The sequence below is a fragment of the Ranitomeya variabilis genome, chromosome 4 (genome assembly GCF_051348905.1).
Source record: "Ranitomeya variabilis isolate aRanVar5 chromosome 4, aRanVar5.hap1, whole genome shotgun sequence".
NCBI lineage: Eukaryota > Metazoa > Chordata > Amphibia > Anura > Dendrobatidae > Ranitomeya > Ranitomeya variabilis.
Genome location: NC_135235.1, coordinates 171,767,918 through 171,789,137, shown reverse-complemented (window position 1 = coordinate 171,789,137; position 21,220 = coordinate 171,767,918). Strand labels below are relative to the sequence as shown.

General features: G+C 45.1%; 1 protein-coding gene across 1 annotated transcript in view; it reads left to right on the top strand.

Annotated features, from left to right (window-relative positions):
• LOC143770110 (heparan-alpha-glucosaminide N-acetyltransferase-like) overlaps positions 1–21,220 on the top strand; it is a 1,433,242-nt gene that overhangs the window by 563,370 nt on the left and 848,652 nt on the right. Inside the window, exon 9 of the mRNA XM_077259379.1 lies at positions 13,470–13,500. Within this exon, the coding sequence (XP_077115494.1) occupies positions 13,470–13,500 (31 nt within the window). The remainder of the gene's footprint in view (positions 1–13,469; positions 13,501–21,220) is intronic.

Below are 21,220 nucleotides of genomic sequence, written 5' to 3'. Positions count from 1 at the left end.
GGGGTCACTTGTGGGGGGTTTCTACTGTTTAGGCATATCAGGGGCTCTGCAAACGTAACATGATGCCCGCAGACCATTCCATCAAAGTCTGCATTCCAAAACGTCACTACTTCCCTTCCGAGCCCCGGCATGTGCCCAAACAGTGGTTTACCCCCACATATGGGGTATCAGCGTACTCAGGAGAAACTGGACAACAACTTTTGGGGTCCAATTTCTCCTGTTACTCTTGCAAAAATAAAAAATTCTGGGCTAAAAAAATATTTTTGAGGAAAGGAAACACATTTATTATTTTCACGGCTCTGCGTTATAAACTTCTGTGAAGCACTTGGGGGTTCAAAGTGCTCACTACACATCTAGATAAGTTCCCTTGGGGGTCTAGTTTCCAAAATGGAGTCAATTGTGGGGAGTTCCTACTGTTTAGGCACATCAGGGGCTCTGCAAACGCAACCTGACGCCCGCAGAGCATTCCATCAAAGTCTGCATTTCAAAACGTCACTACTTCCCTTCCGAACCCCGACGTGTGCCAAAACCGTGGTTTACCCCCACATATGGGGTATCAGCGTACTCAGGAGAAACTGGACAACAACTTTTGGGGTCCAATTTCTCCTGTTACCCTTGGGAAAATAAAAAATTGTGGGCTAAAAATCATTTTTGAGAAAAGAAAAATTATTTTTTATTTTCATGGCTCTGCGTTATAAACTTCTGTGAAGCACTTGGGGGTTCAAAGTGCTCACCACACATCTAGATTAGTTCCTTGGGAGGTCTAGTTTCCAAAATGGGGTCACTTGTGCGGGAGCTCCAATGTTTAGGCACACAGGGGCTCTCCAAACGCGACATGGTGTCCGCTAATGATTGGAGCTAATTTTCCATTCAAAAAGCCAAATGGCGTGCCTTCCCTTCCGAGCCCTGCCGTGCGCCCAAACAGTGGTTTACCCCCACATATGGGGTAACATCGTACTCAGAACAAACTGGACAACAACATTTGGGGTCCAATTTCTCCTATTACCCTTGGGAAAATAAAAAATTCTGGGCTAAAAATCATTTTTGAGGAAAGAAAAATTATTTTTTTATTTTCACGGCTCTGCGTTATAAACTTCTGTGAAGCACCTGGGGGTTATAAGTGCTCACTATGCATCTAGATAAGTTTCTTGGGGGGTCTAGTTTCCAAAATGGGGTCACTTGTAGGGGAGCTCCAATGTTTAGGCACACAGGGGCTCTCCAAACGCGACATGGTGTCCGCTAACGATTGGAGCTAATTTTCCATTCAAAAAGTCAAATGGCACGCCTCCCCTTCCGAGCCTTGCCGTGCACCCAAACAGTGGTTTACCCCCACATATGAGGTATCGGCATACTCAGGAGAAATTGCCCAACAAATTTTAGGATCCATTTTATCCTGTTGCCCATGTGAAAATGAAAGAATTGAGGCTAAAAGAAATTTTGTGTGAAAAAAAAGTACTTTTTCATTTTTGCGGATCAATTTGTGAAGCACCTGGGGGTTTAAAGTGCTCACTATGCCTCTGGATGAGTTCCTTGGGGGGTCTAGTTTCCAAAATGGGGTCACTTGTGGAGGAGCTCCAATGTTTAGGCACACAGGGGCTTTCCAAACGCGACATGGTGTCCGCTAACGATGGAGATAATTTTCCATTCAAAAAGTGAAATGGCGCTCCTTCCCTTCCGAGCCTTACCATGTGCCCAAACAGTGGTTTACCCCCACATGTGAGGTATTGGTGTACTCAGGAGGAATTGCCCAACAAAATTTAGGATCCATTTTATCCTGTTGCCCATGTGAAAATGAAAAAATTGAGGCTAAAATAATTTTTTTGTGAAAAAAAAGTACTTTTTCATTTTTACGGATCAATTTGTGAAGCACCTGGGGGTTTAAAGTGCTCACTATGCTTCTAGATAAGTTCCTTGGGGGGTCTAGTTTCCAAAATGTGGTCACTTGTGGGGGAGCTCCAATGTTTAGGCACACGGGGGCTCTCCAAACGCGACATGGTGTCCGCTAAAGATTGGAGCCAATTTTTCATTCAAAAAGTCAAATGGCGCTCCTTCCCTTCCGAGTTCTGCCGTGCGCCCAAACAGTGGTTTACCCCCACATGTGAGGTATCAGCGTACTCAGGACAAATTGGACAACAACGTCCCTGGTCCAGTTTCTCCTTTTACCCTTGGGAAAATAAAAAAATTGTTGCTAAAAGATCATTTTTGTGACTAAAAAGTTAAATGTTCATTTTTTACTTCCATGTTGCTTCTGCTGCTGTGAAACACCTGAAGGGTTAATAAACTTCTTGAATGTGGTTTTGAGCACCTTGAGGGGTGCAGTTTTTAGAATGGTGTCACTTTTGGGTATTTTCAGCCATATAGAACCCTCAAAATGACTTCAAATGTGAGGTGGTCCCTAAAAAAAATGGTTTTGTAAATTTTGTTGTAAAAATGAGAAATCACTGGTCAAATTTTAACCCTTATAACTTCCTAGCAAAAAAAAAAATTGTTTCCAAAATTGTGCTGATGTAAAGTAGACATGTGGGAAACGTTATTTATTAACTATTTTGTGTCACATAGCTCTCTGGTTTAACAGAATAAAAATTCAAAATGTGAATATTGCGAAATTTTCAAATTTTTTGCCAAATTTCCGTTTTTTTCACAAATAAACTCAAAAATTATCGACCTAAATTTACCACTAACATGAAGCCCAATATGTCACGAAAAAACAATCTCAGAATCGCTAGGATCCGTTGAAGCGTTCCTGAGTTATTACCTCATAAAGGGACACTGGTCAGAATTGCAAAAAACGGCAAGGTCATTAAGGCCAAAATAGGCTGGGTCATGAAGGGGTTAAACTTGTAACAAAGATATTTACACAAACACAATTAGCAACTTTTGTTAATACCTCCAAGTTTTGTAGCGAAGGGGAGTTTGATTCTTGGTGCTGCGTGTAGACCTCCGTAGTGCAGGGGTTGCTATTGGCCTAGCAGGGCTCGCTATGCTTGCTACCACTGGTGTAGTGCACTGCCTTCTAGCTACACTTCTAGTGAGTCTGGGTAGCATTGGCATGCTGGATCTCTCAGAGCTGCTGCTAGCAACAGTGGGTATGGCAGATTCGCCGATAGCAGAGGAAGGCTCCGCCGGTCCGACGGTGGGCATGGCATCGTCGGGCGGGGTCTGTGGTGTTGGCGGGTCCGGGGGATCTGGCACCACATTCAGTTCAGGTGGGTTCGGTTGACGAAACGGTAATACAGGTACCACGATGGCCTGATTTATCTGAGTCCACGACTGGGGAAAATCGCCAAGAACAGTGTGTATCATCTTCTCCTCTTCTACAGGTGGAGAGGTTCTTGGATCTGTTTCCTTCTCTCTCAACTTGTCAGGGCATACCTTAAGGTGGTCTCTGGATATTGCCGTTGAGGTTCCCCCCCATCTTTGCTGATGAGACAGACTTTAGTATTGTCGAAATCGGATGGCAGGATGGTATACGGTTCCGCTTCCCATTGGTCGTCAAGCTTGTGTAGCCTTCTCTTCCGCTTGAGTACTTGCTCACCAGGGGGCAAGGGAATCACAGGAGCATGCTGGTTGTAGTCCCTTTCCTGTTTTTGCTTGGCCTGAGCGAGGCTTCTTTCCACGCACTCCTGTACTTTGCGGTACCTTTGCTGCCTCTCTGTATCCCAATCGGCATCCGGCGAGGTATCTTCGGGGGTTAGAACCCCCTGTCCAGATCAATGGGCAACTTGCTAGGCCTTCCTCACATCAGGTACGCCGGAGTGCAGTTAGTAGAGTTCATTGGGATGCGGTTGTACATGTCTACCAGGTCGGGCAATTTTGTTGGCCACAGGTTCCGTTCTTTCACAGGCAAGGTCTTCAGTAAGTCGATCACCACTTGGTTCATCTTTTCACACATCCCGTTGGTTTGTGGATGGTACGGTGTGGTTCTGATCTTCTTACACCCGTACAGATGGCAGAACTCCTGGAACACCTCCGCCTCAAATGCCGGTCCCTGATCGGTCAGTACCTTCTCCGGATACCCATGGGGCCTACAGAAGTACTGCTGGAAGGCTTTGGCGGCCGTCCTGGCCGTTAGATCCTTGACAGGTACAACCACCAGGAACCTGGAGTAGTGATCCACTATGGTGAGAGCATAGATATAGCCTGACTGGCTAGGCGTCAGCTTCAAGTGGTCTAGCGCGACCAGTTCTAGCGGCCATTTGGTGATGATGGGCTGCAAGGGAGCCCATTGGCTGTCACGGTCCTTCCGGCGTAGGCTGCAAGGGCCACACTCCCGGCACCACTGCTCAATGGCTCTTTTCATGCCAATCCAATAGAATCTCCCTCGGAGTAGTCTCTCCAACTTCCTCCACCCAAAGTGTCCAGCCCCATCGTGGTACGCTCCCAGAACCATGGGCGCATCTTGCCTTGGAACCACTATCTGCCATACCAATTCATGGGTGCGGGGGTCGATACTCCTTCGGCACAGCTTACCATCGTAAATAAACAGTTTGCTTCTCCCCTTCCACAGCTGTTGGGTTTCTTGTGGATCATCCGGGCCGGGATGCAAACCTGCCTGCGTCAGGAGCTCTTTCACCCGACGGACCGCAGGGTCACCATCCTGGGTCTCTGCCCACCCGTGGTGGGACAGGAGATTCAGCGTGGCATCCTGGTTGTTTTTGTGCCTGTTCTTCACATGATGGGAGCATTGAGTGGCCTTGGGGTGATGGAAAGCGGGCAGTTCTACTTCTTCAAGTGCCTCCGGGTAGCTGGGGGAGTTCTCCACTTCAACCCCACACTCTGGGTCTGAGCGGTCAGCCATTGCATCCTCCACATGGGTCGCTTCCTGGTCTTTTTCCCGCTCTCTCCGTCGTGGGCGGTTTCGTTTCCTTTGTCTCCGCCCTCCATTAAGGATTAGGAGGCGGATCTCAGCTGCTAACGGACACGTCCTCAAGGTACAGAAATATTTAGACTGGGCAGCCATTGTCTTTCATGCCCTCCAACTTGCCTACGCCCACTTCACACCCCTCTTCTTCTCCTGCGCTCCTCTTAGCGCTGCAATGGCGGCGGTTTTGGCGGGAACTTCTGGCGGCAAGTGGCAATCCACAGTCTTTGCAATAAGTCACAGTTCAAGCACAATAAATCACAGTTCCAAGGCACACATGACCTGATTCTTCAGGCTTAAGTAGATCCTGTTCGTGATGCCAAGTTTGGAGCACCCCCAGATGCAGGGCCGCGGGGTACTCGGTACCGGGCTTCTCTGTCCCAGTCCTGAGGTTGTCACGGTGGCTAGACCCAGTCCGTGACCCTGCTAAGGGGCGTCCAATGAAAGTTGTAAGTGGTGGTGCGTGGTGCAGGTCGCGATGAATAACGAGGACACAGGGTTGCAGTCTCTTTACCTCTTTACTGAAGGCTTCAAGGTCCTCACTCCAGAGTACGGTTAACAGGGCTGTATGGGACCGGCCGGTCCGATGGCACCTCCAGAGTTCCCTTTGCAGGTGAAAATCTGTGCCTACCTTCTAGCGCCTGTGTGTTGTAGTACTTCCCTGCTGAGCACCACGGGATAGTCCTCACAACTGTTGTGTCTGTATCTGATGTTATTTCCCACAACTTAAGTCTGTTCTGATGTTCTTCTCCGTCCCCCAGATGATATGGATAGGACGCACCCATATGACGGGAAGGCCTGGAGTTCTTCCGGGACCCTAGCATCGCCCCTCTCCCACAGTTGCCCCCTATGTCTTCTTAGGTGATTTTGGTGAGACAGCCAACCTAAAATTAACTGTCCTGCCTCTGTTTGAAGTATTGCTTGGAGCCTAATACTTCCTCGGCATTCTGGCCACCGGCTACGCGCCTCAATAGGATGTTGCCTCGATCTTACAGCACAACTCCTATTGGTGTTATCTCCTTTCTGCTTTGATCTCGTTTCTCACTCTCCACAATAAACCTCGCTTCTTGTCCTTTCTTGAGATACCGCCGCGATGTAGTGCAGGCGCGGTTCCTTAACGTTCTTTCCTGTTCGCTAGGCCCCTGTCAGGATCCCACCCCTGACAGGGACCCCCCTGAAGCTTCCCCTGCAACACCCTCTGCCACAGGATGTTGCCTGGTTCCAACCCAGTCAGCTTCTCTCTAACTTTCTATCTAACCCCCATTTTTACCAGATTGTGAGGAGTGGCCTAATACATAGCACCCTTAGCTCCCCCTGGAGGCCAGACTATGAAGTGTATTAGTGTCTGTGATACCTGGTTAGGTGAACTCCTTCAGTGCCATCAGACGTACCATCACTACCCTTAGCGGCGGAGCGACAGTACTGCAATGACCAGGACTCTGGGGCGCTGCACTTATGTGTCACTGTCTGCGTTCTCATTGATCAGTTGATTGGAGGAGTTGCAGCACACCATAAGGCCTAGTTTACATCTTGTTTTCTCCCACATTAGTGGCTCTTTTGGAGCTTCTGTGTGAAGCACTGAAAATGGAATTCAGTCAGATCAACGGACTGGACTCTTAACTTTAACAAAGCAGAAGGAGTCATTTTGGTCTCTGTCTGACCTTCTTTTCAGCAGTGTCCACCATTTTGAGGCGGGCACAAAAGCAAAGACGACCACACTTTTGTGTTTGAATCAAAAAGATGAGCACTGCCAAAAAGGAGGTTACATAGAGCACAAAGTGACTCCATTTGCTTCATTAAAGTCAATGGCCCTGTCAGCAGAAAAGCCTGAATCCTGTTTCAGAGGGCATCAGACGGAAGCCTTGACAGAGCCACTAGCATGTGGTAAAACTATGATGTGAGCATAGCCTAACTTTTAGTTAAAAGAAAAAAAGGGGTTTGGTACCGTGTTAGCCAGTTGAAAAAATAATGCTCTCAGAGTGCTTTGTAACATCATTTATTTTATTTTTGTTAGCCATTAAAAGGTATCATAACTACAAGATTATCTTGTTTTTCACACTGAGAGCATAGCCTACAGTAATTGGCACAGTTCCTTACACTACCACTACACAATGCATAGAGCCGTGTTACTTTTGGTGCACTGCAACACCTTCAACGTGATGATAAGGGGTTCACCTAATAAGGATTTACTAATTATATAAAGCCACCAAGGATTTCAGATATTATCATTATTATTTTGTTTGGGCGTGAATGCTCTCTAGAAAAATGTCAGGTTACAACAAAATTGCCTGAAACCCAACACCACTTCTCCAGCACAATTTTAAATGGATTGAAAAATGTGGCATGTAGTCATAGCTCTCAATCGGCCCGTCATGTCAGAGGTTTTGTCCCGGCTTCTTTACTCACCTCTCAGACTTCTTCATCACTCTGTAGCGCCTCCTCAGTTGGTGGGGATGCATAAATTAAACTATATATTCACTGCTTCTTTTCCTTGTGTTTGGTCTCCCTGGGACTCAAACTCAAGTTTTCATGTTTGCATGCTGCTGCACCACCAATGAGTCAGAGCTTATGGTGTTGATAGGAAAATTTGGTAATCTTGACTTCTATTGCTGGTTATGAAAGTAGTTTACACATATCCATAGAGATACATCGCATATATAACAATGCATTTATATGCTCCTTAAGGTGAAGAAACATATTTTTTTTGTTCCTACAAAAGTAGTAAAAATAATAAGCAATTAAAAAAATGTAATTTTTTCTCCTGTGAGTCTCCCCATGTCTTCAACCCACAACCTTAACATTACAGACAGACACTTAGGCCGGCGTCACACTGGCGAGTTTTACGGACGTAAGAGCGCAGAAACTACGTCCGTAAAACTCGCATTACATACGGCACAATTATTCTCAATGGGGCTGCTCCTATTAGCCGTATATTACGGTTCAGTATTATACGGCTTTCTACGGCCGTACAAAATCGCAGCATGCTGCGTTTGTCAGCGTATTGCGCTAATAATACGCCAATGAAAGTCTATGGGGGCGAGAAAAATACGGATTCCACACGGACCTGCAGTGTGACTTGCGAGAAATACGCAGCGGTGTTAGTGAAAAGTCGGTAATTCAATTGCCGGCTTTTTCCTTCTCCTTCACAAACCCGACATGATATGAGACATGGTTTACATACAGTAAACCATCTCATATCCCCATTTTTTTTGCATATTCCACACTACTAATGTTAATAGTGTGTATGTGCAAAATTTGTGCACTGTAGCTGCTAAAATAAAGGGTTAAATGGCGGAAAAAATTGGCGTGGGCTCCCGCGCAATTTTCTCCGCCAGAGTGGTAAAGCCAGTGACTGAGGGCAGATATTAATAGCCAGGAGAGGGTCCATGGTTATTGGCCCCCCCGTGGCTAAAAACATCTGCCCCCAGCCACCCCAGAAAAGGCACATCTGGAAGATGCGCCTATTCTGGCACTTGGCCACTCTCTTCCCACTCCCTGTAGCGGTGGGATATGGGGTAATGAAGGGTTAATGTCACCTTGCTATTGGAAGGTGACATTAAGCCAGATTAATAATGGAGAGGCGTCAATTATGACACCTATCCATTATTAATCCAATTGTAGGAAAGGGTTAAAAAAACACACACACACATGATTAAAAAGGATTTTAATGAAATAAACACAGCGGTTGTTGTAATAATTTATTGTTCTCGCAATCCATTTGCAAACCCTCGCTTGGCAAAATAATAAACGCACAATATACATACCTTCTGATGTCAGATCACGTCCCACGATGTAATCCATCTGAAGGGGTTAACTAATATTACAGGCAGGAGCCCTGCTAAATGCAGCTGTGCTCCGTGCCTGTAATCCCCCGGCGAATGAATGAAATGTAGGTCAATGACCTACATTTCCTTCAGTCGCGGTGATGCGCCCCCTGGTGGATGTCCTCATATGACCTGGAGCGTGGGACAAAGTTCCCAGGCTGCAGTTCATGAGAACATCCACCAGAGGGCGCCTCACCGCGACTCAATGTAAGTACAGATCACTGCTTTCCTTTCAGCACCCGGGGATTACAGGCACGAGCGAGTGGTTTATCGCAGCTGTGCCTGTAATATTAGTTAACCCCTTCAGATGGATTACTTCGTGGGACGTGATCTGACATCAGAAGGTATGTATCTTGTGCGTTTATTATTTTGCCAAGCGAGGGCCTGGAAATGGATTGCGAGAACAATAAATTATTACAACAACCGCTGTGTTTATTTCATTAAAATCTTTTTTAATCATGTGTGTGTGTGTGTTTTTAACCCTTTCCAACAATTGGATTAATAATGGATAGGTGTCATAATTGACGCCTCTCCATTATTAATCTGGCTTAATGTCACCTTCCAATAGCAAGGTGGCATTAACCCTTCATTACCCCATATCCCACCGCTACAGGGAGTGGGAAGAGAGTGGCCAAGTGCCAGAATAGGCGCATCTTCCAGATGTGCCTTTTCTGGGGTGGCTGGGGGCAGATGTTTTTAGCCACGGGGGGGCCAATAACCATGGACCCTCTCCTGGCTATTAATATCTGCCCTCAGTCACTGGCTTTACCATTCTGGCGGAGAAAATTGCGCGGGAGCCCACGCCAATTTTTTCCGCCATTTAACCCTTTATTTCAGCAGCTACAGCGCTGAAATTTTGCACATACACACTACTAACATTAGTAGTGTGGAATATGCAAAAAAAATGGGGATATGAGATGGTTTACTGTATGTAAACCATGTCTCATATCCTGTCGGGTTTGTGCAGGAGAAATGAAAAGCCGGCAATTGAATTACCGGCTGTTCACAGATATCGCGCTGAATGAAATCTAAATACAGAATATATATATATGTGTCTCAATGACATATATATATATATATATATATACTGTATATATGTTTTAATGAACATTTGAGCACATAAATCCATTAGATGTCGGTTTTGCAAGCCTGCGCGAAAATCTCGCAGTACGGATGCCATACGGATTACATACGGAGGATGCCATGCGCAAAATACGCTGACACACCCTGACTACGGATCACTATTTTGGGAACATTTCACCGTATTTCGGCCGTATTACGGCCGTAAAATACGGACCGTATTGTCTTACGCCGAGTGTGACGCCGGCTTTAAGCGAATGAGCCACAAGCTCTAATGGTTTAATGGGGAGAATTCTGTGTACTTGATCTGTATTGCAGGCTCTGACTCCACAGGCAGATTATACCTATAGAAATACAATGCTATGTACAATGTATGTATTTGTATTTTACAGGGCGCATAAAAGATTTTTTCATTGTATACAATTACTAAAATATAATAATAAAAACACTTGATAATGAAAACAATAATGTCATTTTAATGCATTTAAAAAAAATAAAAATAAACATCACAAATCAGTGATCACCAAATAACTCAGACTTATTTGTAATTGTAATGACCTGCACAACACAGCGATGAGATTAGTTATGGGGATTGGTAATTGACATAAGAAAATGGCATGAATTATATTATTTGTCTATTAAACCCATACATTTTTTTATAAAGTTTTAATGCTGATGCAGTAATAACATGAAGTGTAAATGCTGCATTCTTTCTTCTGCTTTTTTTTCTGCAGGTGTCCGCATCATACAACACAATAACAACCTTTTCTGATTATTACGTGTTTGCTGCGCTTCCCCACTTATTATTTGATGCGATTTTGTGGAAGATATGAAGTAGAGTTTTTAATACTTTTTTTTAATATTAAAGAAAAGCTTTGATTCTGTGCTTAAAATTGTAATAGTGTTTGTTTTTCATACTTTTTTCAGACGAAGCCTATAGAGTGAAAATGCACCAAAACCGCAGAGTTCAGCAGTATCTTTAGATACACCGGGGGTGGAGATTTCATGGAATCACATCCATTTTGTTTGGAAATTTAGTACTTGTTCACATGTAGCATAAATGCTACGTATTTTCTGCTGTTTTTTTGCACAAAAAATTCGACTGTGTTTAACTATCCAACAAAGTGGATGTGATTTCACAAAACCGCGCCCCCTGTGCGTCTAAAGATGCTGCTGAACTCTGCAGTTTGGGTGCATTTTCTTCTGATAAAACTTATTATTATTATTGTGTAGTTTGGTGCAGACATCATCAGATAACAAAAAACACAGTATTTCTGCAACGTGTGAACACGACCTTACAGACACAAAAAAAGCCAGATGTCATATAGTGACGCTACATAAAGATGAGAAAGGTCTGGCGGCTCCGACTGTGAATGAAGGAACAAAAATTAAATCCATAGTTCCCAACAAGAGATGAGCAGGATGCACTGGTGACATTGTGCTACCAGGACTAATCAAAAGCCTCACTAGGGATGCAGGAATGTTTAGAGATTTGCAGCCTCCCATCCAGCTGTCAGGTACCACTGACCCGTGAATCCATCTGCTCATCGCTTGTCCCAACTGTCCCGGATACAGACAACAGTCCTGGATTTGGGTCTACGCCCTGCAGTCTCAGGCGTGTGCTAAATTTCCCTCACTACCACCGCCCCTCTGGCAATTCCTCCTGCAGGGAGAGAAAGAAATAGTATTTGGTCATGAACTGGGTTATGGCCAGGAGTGTGGTCAAAATTTCCACCCATAATTTGTTTCTCTTTCCTTTCTTCAAAAGTTGGGAGGTATGTGTTGAGTGCTGAGTAATGGTAGCCATCTTCTCCATGATAGTCAGCTCACCTTTCTAATTCTGTACAGCCACTTTAAATGACAGGTATTTATAGAACTGTATGTGGCTATTCCATGCACTTAAATATGACTTGCATTATTCCTTGCATATGCTATAGATGAAACCCCACTTTGATGAATTGGAATTGAATTTCTGCTGCATGTGAAACAAACCTCACTTATTGTAGTTAGTTCAGGTTTGGATTAAAATCTATAAATGCTATTCATTAGCTGCAAGGCTTTAGGAAGGTGTTCGTCAATAGTTGAAAGATACTAGTGCAAGATAAGCAAACAACATGGATGAGCAAATTGCTTTCATGCAAATTGAATTTGTGTCGAATTTTTAAGAATTTGCTGCACCTTGTGATTCAATTCACATGAGTCACCTAAGACGGCCACCGTCAATTTAAGGCCCCGTCTCACTAAGCGATTTACCAACGATCACGACCAGCGATACGAGCTGGCCGTGATCGTTGGTAAGTCGCTGTGTGGTCGCTGGGGAGCTGTCACACAGACAGCTCTCTCCAGCGACCAATGATCAGGGGAACGACTTCGGCATCGTTGAAACTGTCTTCAACGATGCCGAAGTCCCCCTGCAGCACCCAGGTAACCAGGGTAAACATCGGGTTACTAAGCGCAGGGCCGCGCTTAGTAACCCGATGTTTACCCTGGTTACCAAAAAAAAACAAACAGTACATACTCGCCTTTCGGTGTCCAGGTCCCTTGCCGTCTGCTTCCTGCTCTGGCTGAGATCCGGCCGTACAGTGAGAGCAGAGCGCAGCGGTGACGTCACTGCTGTGCTCTCACTTCTCACTGTACGGCCGGCAGTCAGTGAGAGCAGGAAGCAGACGGCAAGGGACCTGGACACCGAAAGGCGAGTATGTACTGTTTGTTTTTTTTGGTAACCAGGGTAAACATCGGGTTACTAAGCGCGGCCCTGCGCTTAGTAACCCGATGTTTACCCTGGTTACCAGTGAAGACATCGCTGGATCGGTGTCACACACACCGATTCAGCGATGTCAGCGGGGCCTCAACGACCAAAAAAAGGTCCAGGCCATTCCGACACGACCAGCGATCTCACAGCAGGGGCCTGATCGCTGGTACGTGTCACACATAGCGAGATCGCTATGGAGGTCGCTGTTGCGTCACAAAACTTGTGACTCAGCAGCGATCTCGCTAGCGATCTCGCTATGTGAGACGGGGCCTTTACACTTGGCAGAAGTTTGTAACAGCCAGATAAGGTTCACATGACCTTTCTTTCCCATAACGCCTTGCAGCCTTCTCTATTACATCACATAGTATAGCACAGCTAATCAGAAGGGACTATCATAGCTTGGATGAAAGCAGTAGCAGGGAATGCAGCAGCCATTTTGTGCTGAATCTAGATTGTGAGGGGATGTCCCAGCGTAGCAATAAAAATAAGGAGAGAAAGCTACAAAACACTGACTAAAGATTACATATAATGTGTGACAGCACAGCAGTGAAGAACAGTTACCCTCCATTTACTCATAGCCCTGCTGAGGTTACTCTGACAATGCTAAGGCTGTGTATGTGTTAAACAGCTTGAAGGCGGTTCAGTACAGTCCCAAGGGATATCTGATTGTTGCACGTCTTTTAGGGCAACTAGAATACCTTTGTTTGTTTTTTTTAAATCATTGAAACGTGCAAGTTTGGATTTAAAAAGATTTCCTTATCTCTCCAGTAAATAAGTTTACTAACAAGTTTATAACAATGTTATTCAGTTTCCGTAGTAGGTTATTTATAAACTTTATAAAAAAGGGGCATATTGTTTTGGTCCTTTTGTAGTACATGTAGTAGGTATTGTAGAAATGAAGAAATCATAATTTGCAGATTATATTCCTTAAAATTTCACTTATTTATTTCAGGACTAACAGTTGCGGATTTAGTTATGCCATGGTAAGTACATCACTTATCTAATAGTAGCTCAGATGTCATACACACCATTCACTGCTCCACCAAAATCATATTAGTACCAACAATCACCTGGCCATAACAAAGGTTACTATCTAGTTATATATCTAGTTATATCTTAGTTACACTGTAATGCCCCCTATATACAAAAAATATCTCTTAGCCGACTGATATCTCTCTCATCACCCTGAGAACAGAAGAATAGAAGTAGGAGAGTACCCCCATACACATTAGGGTACTGTCACACAGTGGACTTTGGTCGCTACAACGGCACGATCCATGACGTTCCAGCGATATAGTTACGATATCGCTGTGTCTGACACGCTACTGCGATCAGGGACCCCGCTCAGAATCGTACGTCGTAGCAGATCGTTTGAAACTTTATTTCGTCGTCAAGTGTCCCGCTGTGGCGGCATGATCGCAGCGTGTAACAAAGGTGTGCACGATATTACCAATGTCCCGTATGACTTCTACATCGCAACTACGTCATGAAATTATCGCTCCAGTGCCGTGTATTGCAAAGTGGGACCGCAATCTACGACGCTGGAGCGATAATCAAGCGACGCTGCAACGTCACGGATCATGCCGTCGGAGGGATCAAAGTGCCACTGTGTGACAGTACCCTTAGACTGTCTGCTGATCCTTCCAATATAAGTGGATTCAGCCAACTTTAATCTATTGTGTTTGGGGGTCTTAAAAGATGCCTGTACATTTTATACAAATAGGTAGTAGTGTAATGCTATACAGCCACAAAAAATGTATGGTTATAAAATAGAATGCTTTAAAATAAAATAAAAAATATACAACATTCTGCATTCTCTAAAGAAAAATGCTGCAAACAAATTATTAAGAAGTATAAAACATATGGACATTTGGCATCCTCATTGAATCAAGTGAAGGTGAATGTTATAAACATGAACATTATAAAAACTATTAATAGGGCTGAACTTCTAATAAATATATATCCAAAAATGATGCCTAAAATATGTACAACTCATCCCATAAAAATATGTCAAAAAGTTTAATTTCTTGCTTATTGTTGTGGGGCTTAAAGAGGTATTCCCATAATAGAATCAAGCTCTCCACAAACTTCAGCTCAGCATGTGTCTCTCTGGGTAGCCTCCAGCATCTGGATGGCGGCTCTGCACGACTTAGCTCGGCGTGCGCTCCTCTTTCTGTCAGCCGTCACCCGGACGTCCACACTGCAATACTCTGCCTGGCACGCGTTACCCGGCGCACCTGCCTATATCAGTAAGTCTCTCATGCAGGCACCCCGTCTCTGCACGCTGCGGCCTAACGTACCCCTCACCACGGCTGTGATCCGTACCAGCTCAGTGTTCTGGCAAGAAGCCCTGTTCTGTTCCTTTTTTCTCACTGACTCTGGCCACACACCCCTACACCTAGGTTACCGGCTTGCTCCGGCTGCAATTGCATTCCCTCCAGCAACAGGAAGTGCGGCCCCAGCCGTTCCGGACAAGAAACTTAAGCAGCCCAGGCCTCCCTTCTACACAGAGACAGTGTTACACAGGAAGATTTTTGCTCCTCCACATTCCATTGCTGCAAAGTTGGCTGAAGTAGATAGCAGACACTTGCTGTGTAGTGAGCACCTTGAACCCACAGGTGCTTCATAGAATTTTATATCATTGAACCGTGAAAATGAAAAAATGTTTTTCCCACAAAAATGTCGCTTTAGCTTCAGGTAACAGGAGAAAATGGACCATATAATTTGTTGTGCAATTTGTCCTGAGTACACCGATACCACATATATGTTTGGGCACACGGCAGGATTCGGAAGATAATGAGAGCTAATTGACTTTTGGAATGCAAAATTGACTGGATAAGATAGTGGACACCATGTCGCATTTGCAGGGCCCCTAATGTGCCTAAACAGTGAAAACACCCCCCACAAGTGACAACATTTTGGAAACTACACCCCTCAAGAAATGTATCAAGAGGTGTTGTGAACACCTTGAACACACATTGCTCCACAGAATTTTATATAGTTGATATCACATATGTAGTGGAAAACTACTGTTTGGGTACACAGCAGTTCTTTGAAGGGAAGCAGTATGAGCAGGTTGTGGGATGCAGTAACGGACTGGAGGCAGAGCAAGGGTTAACTATATTTTACTTGAGGGGGCTATGTATAAGTAACACCACACTTTCACTTTGTCTTCACTACTTGAAAAAGCCACTCAGGTGAAACGTACGTTGGGGTCGGAGTCCTTGAGGGCCACAGATCATCTTCACACTGGTACTAGTATTTTTCCAGAGATTTATGCACTTTAGTTGTCTGGGTTAGACCATTATTATTGATGCATATGCACTTTATTTGGATAGAGGGCCTATTGTAGTGCCATGTATTGGTTTTTGCTTTTTGCACTTTGGAAGGTCACATATATGTATATGAATTATTTATATATTTTTCTAGTATCTTTTTTACTATATGGATCTGGTCTTCTCATTAATTATACATTGTGTAATATAATGTAGTATTTTTTGTTGTCTCTTCTTCTTTTTTGTAAAATTTTGGTAATGTTTGGTTCTTAATAAAATCATTTTTTAACATATATATATATATATATATATATATATTTTGTGATCATTTGATATATGTTCACTTTTGACATTGGTTATATTGAACAGGGGGTTACTCCACGCAGGGAGAGGAAGGGGTAAATAGGAGTAAAGTAGGTGGTATAAACACAAGTAATGTGCAGCTTGAGTTAACAACAATAAGTTAATGAAGGAGTTCTTTATGGGTTAACGTATCGGTCTGCCAACTTCCTGACCGTAGAGTCTTATGTTCAACCGGTGGTGTCAACGCAGTTAGCACGTGATGAGTCCAGTGTCCTCATGAAGACATTGATGATCCAGTTTCCGACGGTGATTGAGTGTCCTTGGCGTCTTGAACGAGGTCCTGGGTTCAGAGTTCGTTGTGTGATATGAAGTACAATCTCTAACTCTGACGGAGCTTAACATAGCTTGACACATATAAGTGTGTGAGATGAGGCACATTTCCTGGTGAGTCACCCGGTCCTTCCTAGGCTGCATGCAGGCAGAACTTGCAGCCCAGAGCATTTGGCACCTTCAGCTGGAGAAGCCACTGGGCATCTGGCATGTTTCTCGTCACAGTCTCTGTATCTGGTCGCTGGGAGTCTATTGCGCTGTCATGGTGCTCAGAGGTTGGAACACCAACTGTTCCCTGCTGCGTGCTGCTTGTTCCCACCAGGACTGACTGCTTTTCACCCATGCGCTCTGGCCTTTTTAGCTTAGTCATGCCCCCAGCTGTAAAGTGCAAAGTTCGGTCTGGGTTTTTAAGCTTTCCCCTGGACAACAGAGGAGACAGCCCCGACAGTTCCAGACCCGGCACAAGAGAGGTATCCCCGGTCCGGTCTCTGTTCTACCACTCCCCCTCTCCTTTTGCTTGCTATTCCACAGGTGAGAGATCTTGTAGTAAGTGTTGATACTTTGCGATCCCTTGGACAATTCGCTACCAAATAAATTGGTCTTGATTGTATTTCTTGGGGGGTCTCCTGGCTGTTGCTCATTCGGTGCGCCGTAAGTCAGAAGGAGTAATTGGGTCAGGTTGAGTAGTCAAGTCAAGCTGGACAGACGAGGACGGGGACGTGCCCGATTCCAATGGTGCAACCATTTAAGGAATTTCAGGAATTACAGGAATTTCAGGTACGCGTTCCTACCCTGGGTCTTTAGGCATCAAATCAGGAGATTTTTCATCCTCACAAATCAGCAACTGCAGGAGGCAGTATTTCAGGTGTACTTGGCATCTCTTTCGCTTGATCAGGGTCTCTTGACAAGCAAGGGTGTAGCATATTCTAGTGAACTACTCGAGTGGGAGCATCTTCTTTTCCTTCACGTTGAACTTCATAGACAGGACCTTTGGTACTGATTCTTTGCTTTACTCGATAAGGAGTCTTCTCCCACCGATATTCCAGCTTGTCCTGAGGACGTTTATCTTGGACCAATACACGGTCCCTGGCCTGAAGAGCTGCCCCATGCAGCGGAGCTGTCTCTGAATTCTCAAGTTCCCGAAACTTAGCCTGCACCAGGCGATGTAGTGTCTGCAGGCGATGACGATGTTCCGGACCCAGGTGGACACCCCCGTCCTTGGGTTTTCCTCCTCTGGATCCAACTCCATAATCTCTCTTCCTGGCCGGCCAAACAACAGGGTATATGGAGTGTACCAGGTGGTGCGATGCACTCGGTTATTGTACACCCACACCAACTCTGCTACAAAATCAGGCCAACAGACTTTTCTATCTTCCTCTAGCGTTCTTAACATCTGAATTAGAGTACGATTGAACAGCTCACATGCTCCATTTCCCTGAGGATGATAAGGCGTCTTCCGGAATTTTTCAATCTGGTACAGGCGATGTAATTTTCCCATCACTCGTCCTAGAAAACAGGCGCCTTGATTGGAGTTGTCAGGAAATAGGAAGAAGTTCTGATTACTTCAATTACACACACAGAGCTCTTAGCTGCAGTTTCCTGTGCCTGCCAGCAGAAGATTGGAATTCTAAGCCACTCTCCCTCCCCCCTGCTACATGGATGTAATGTGAGCCCAGTGAGCTAGCAACACTCACTGGAATCACTGAATAATTTTTATGGCTTGGTGCTGCAAAAGCCAGTCTCCCTAAAACCCCTCATTCCCCTCCTGCCTAATACCAGCCAAAACTGGTACAGAAACTGCATGGGATTTTATTTTTCTTTTAGTTATGTCCACTGGCACCGATCCAGGCTAGAAATATAAGGATTATATATTTCAGATGTCCATCGAGAGATCTATAGCTCACTGAAATCGCTAGGAGCTAAACCCAACTAGTGCAAGGAGCGGGTTTCTCCGTAAGTGGGTCATGTAACTATCCCGTGTTTATACTTAAAAGAACCCACTGACATGGTGAACATCCTGATCTTTGTGTCGTTCTTATCCGAGGTTCATACAGCGAGTTAGGTATAAAAATTGTTTGCCATAACTCTAAGAAAGGGGAGGATTCAGCCTCTGAGTGAGGTAACCACAGGGGGAGTGCCTTGGTTTTGGGCTGTGAGATAACTGAGTGGGACATCAGTCTTCATGTGTCTTCTGTCCGGGGTCTAGCTGCTAGACAGATGTGTGATATGCATCTAGTTGTGTCCCCTGAGCACATGGTCAGCCAAGAGATGAAATGATTTGAATGAAATGTAAGTGTTTTTCAACTTTAAACCCATTTTATTTGTAATTGTTCTGTACATACAATATTGTCTACTTTTGTAATATCCTTTTTTTCTTCCGTAAACACTGCCTACCTTTTTGGAGTTAAATATATAAAATTACTAGCTTTGTCTCTACTTGCTCTATAACGAGCTGTCACATCCTCTGAAGTGAATTACGCTACTAATCTGGGTGGGCTCCGGACCCATTATTAATTAAAAAATCAGAGCTGGTGGCAGCAAGATTTGTCTTGTGCGTTTGGCAGGCTTTGTAGCTACTGGCGGCATTGATAATTATTGTTCCCGCCTGAGTGGGAGTAGTTATATCGCCCTCGCTAAAGTGTTCCCATTAGCCAGTACAAAGTAAGGCAGCCTTTCTGGTGACTAATTATCCTAGGTGCAGTACCCTGTCTGACCTGAGGGTAAGGTGGGCGCCAGAGAGCTGCAAATTCCGAACTGGAACTGGGAAGTGGGATGTAGATAAATCCCCTTCAGATAGTACCAGGGGCAACCAAACAACCCCAGTTCATGACAAATTGGTGGGAGTGGTGGTGATGATAAAGGTATCCTTCCTGTGAAATGTGACAGGAGTGGTTTCTTTTCAGGCAGCCGTACACTTGAATGAAGTTCTTGCAGATGGCATATGCCCCTGATTTGGCAGTTTGATCACGTGTCGCAGTCACAACAGCAAACTTGGTTAAGTGATCCGTCATCACTAGACAATATTTGTATCCCTGGTAAGCCGGACCTACCATCAGGTAATCTATCATCAATACTTCAAGAGGGGCAGAAGTCACGGTCGTCTGTGTGGGAGCTCTCTGCTCTGGTGATTTAGCTATAAGCACCTCTCCGAATGGCTTCCGGTTGAATTTGAACAGTCCCATGGGCTGTATGAAGGCTGTCTTTGCTCGGTCATGCTCAGACATAGGTACTTGACATAAGCTACTGGCTAAATCAAACGACGAGATGTATTTGCACTTCCCAGTGCAGACAATGATTCTTCACTTTGCCCGCTACCTGCGTCTCTGGCAGTCAACACTACTCCCCTCCGACCCAGGTCTTTGCCACAGATGGTGTTTTGCATCCAGGCCACCCCTGTGACTGGGATGGGTAATTGGTTAGCAGCCATTTATTTTATCACCGGGCCCCATTCAGGCAGCATCGTTTTGGGGAAGTGTCGTCTGAAGTATGTTTCAGGCATCCTGATCACCTGAGAGCCGGTGTCAACCAGACAGCGGATGGCCCGACCATCCATTTCAGCACAGACGAGGGGACACATGGAAACTAAACTTGTGGGACTTCTGATTCTCATTCTTGACTGCTCAGGCTCCGGGCGGTGTCCCCCAGCCTCGGAGCCTCCGAGTTTAAAGGACGGCGCTGAAGGGGCTGCCCTTGTCGCAGACATTCTTGAGCCAAGTGTCCAGTCTCTCCGCAGTTGTAACATATAGGGAGTTCTCTGCGGAATGTTCCCACTTCTCAATGAGGTTCAGGACCAGTCCTACCCCTGGGTGGGTTTAATGATGCTAATGTTTTTTTCCTTGAAATGGACAACTCTTCTCGAATATCCCGGATTTCTTTTCACAACTCTTCCACCCATCTTGGCTCGGTGGCCATTGTCACAGATACCTCTCCACTCTGGACCTTCCCCACCCAGACTGTCACCCCCTGCTCTTACTCGCATGCACGCGCTTCACTCCCGACTTCTGAAAAGGTCATATGTGGACTTACTCGCAAGCGCTCTTGTAAGGCCTGATTCAGCAGCGCGTCTTTCAAGCCTGGTCACCAGCTGATCCTGCTGACTACGCCAAGTGTGAGCAGGTTGCGGGATGCAGTAACGGACTGGAGGCAAAGCAAGGTTTAACTATATTTTACGAATGGTGATAACAGCACAGAAGAAAGTAGCGCACTCCTCAATCTTGACGATAAAACTTTTCCTTTATTGAAGCATATTCATAGGTACAAGCGGGTGGATGTGAGCAGAGCGGGTACACAAGACAACAGCTGTTTCGCGCACAAAGAGCGCTTCTACAGGTCCAGATAGCCACCGGAACCAGAGGGAGGAGACCTTATAGTCCTGCCCAGACCCAAAGCCGCCTCCCCCCGTTCTCATGCGGCACCGGTAGCACTAATTACTATGTGACAATTTACACAACAAAATTAACAAAGACAAAAAATAAGTGATTACTTAAAACTAATAATAATATAATATAATAAAAAACCACATTTAAGCGTACTCTCTTTTCCTATCAAGTATGGTACAGCGTAAAGAGGAGAGAAATAGACAACAATGTAGGCATCAATGTAAACCCAGGCATAAGACAAAGTATGGCGGGCATGGAGGGGTGACCTCGTCCTACAGAAAAACAGACATGTCCACGCGTTCATTCAGTCCCATAGGACCCATTGCGTTAGTACGCATTATCCACCGGGCTTCACATTGTAATAACAACTGGTTGTGATTACCTCCTTGTTGTGGCGGATGAACGCGTGATATACC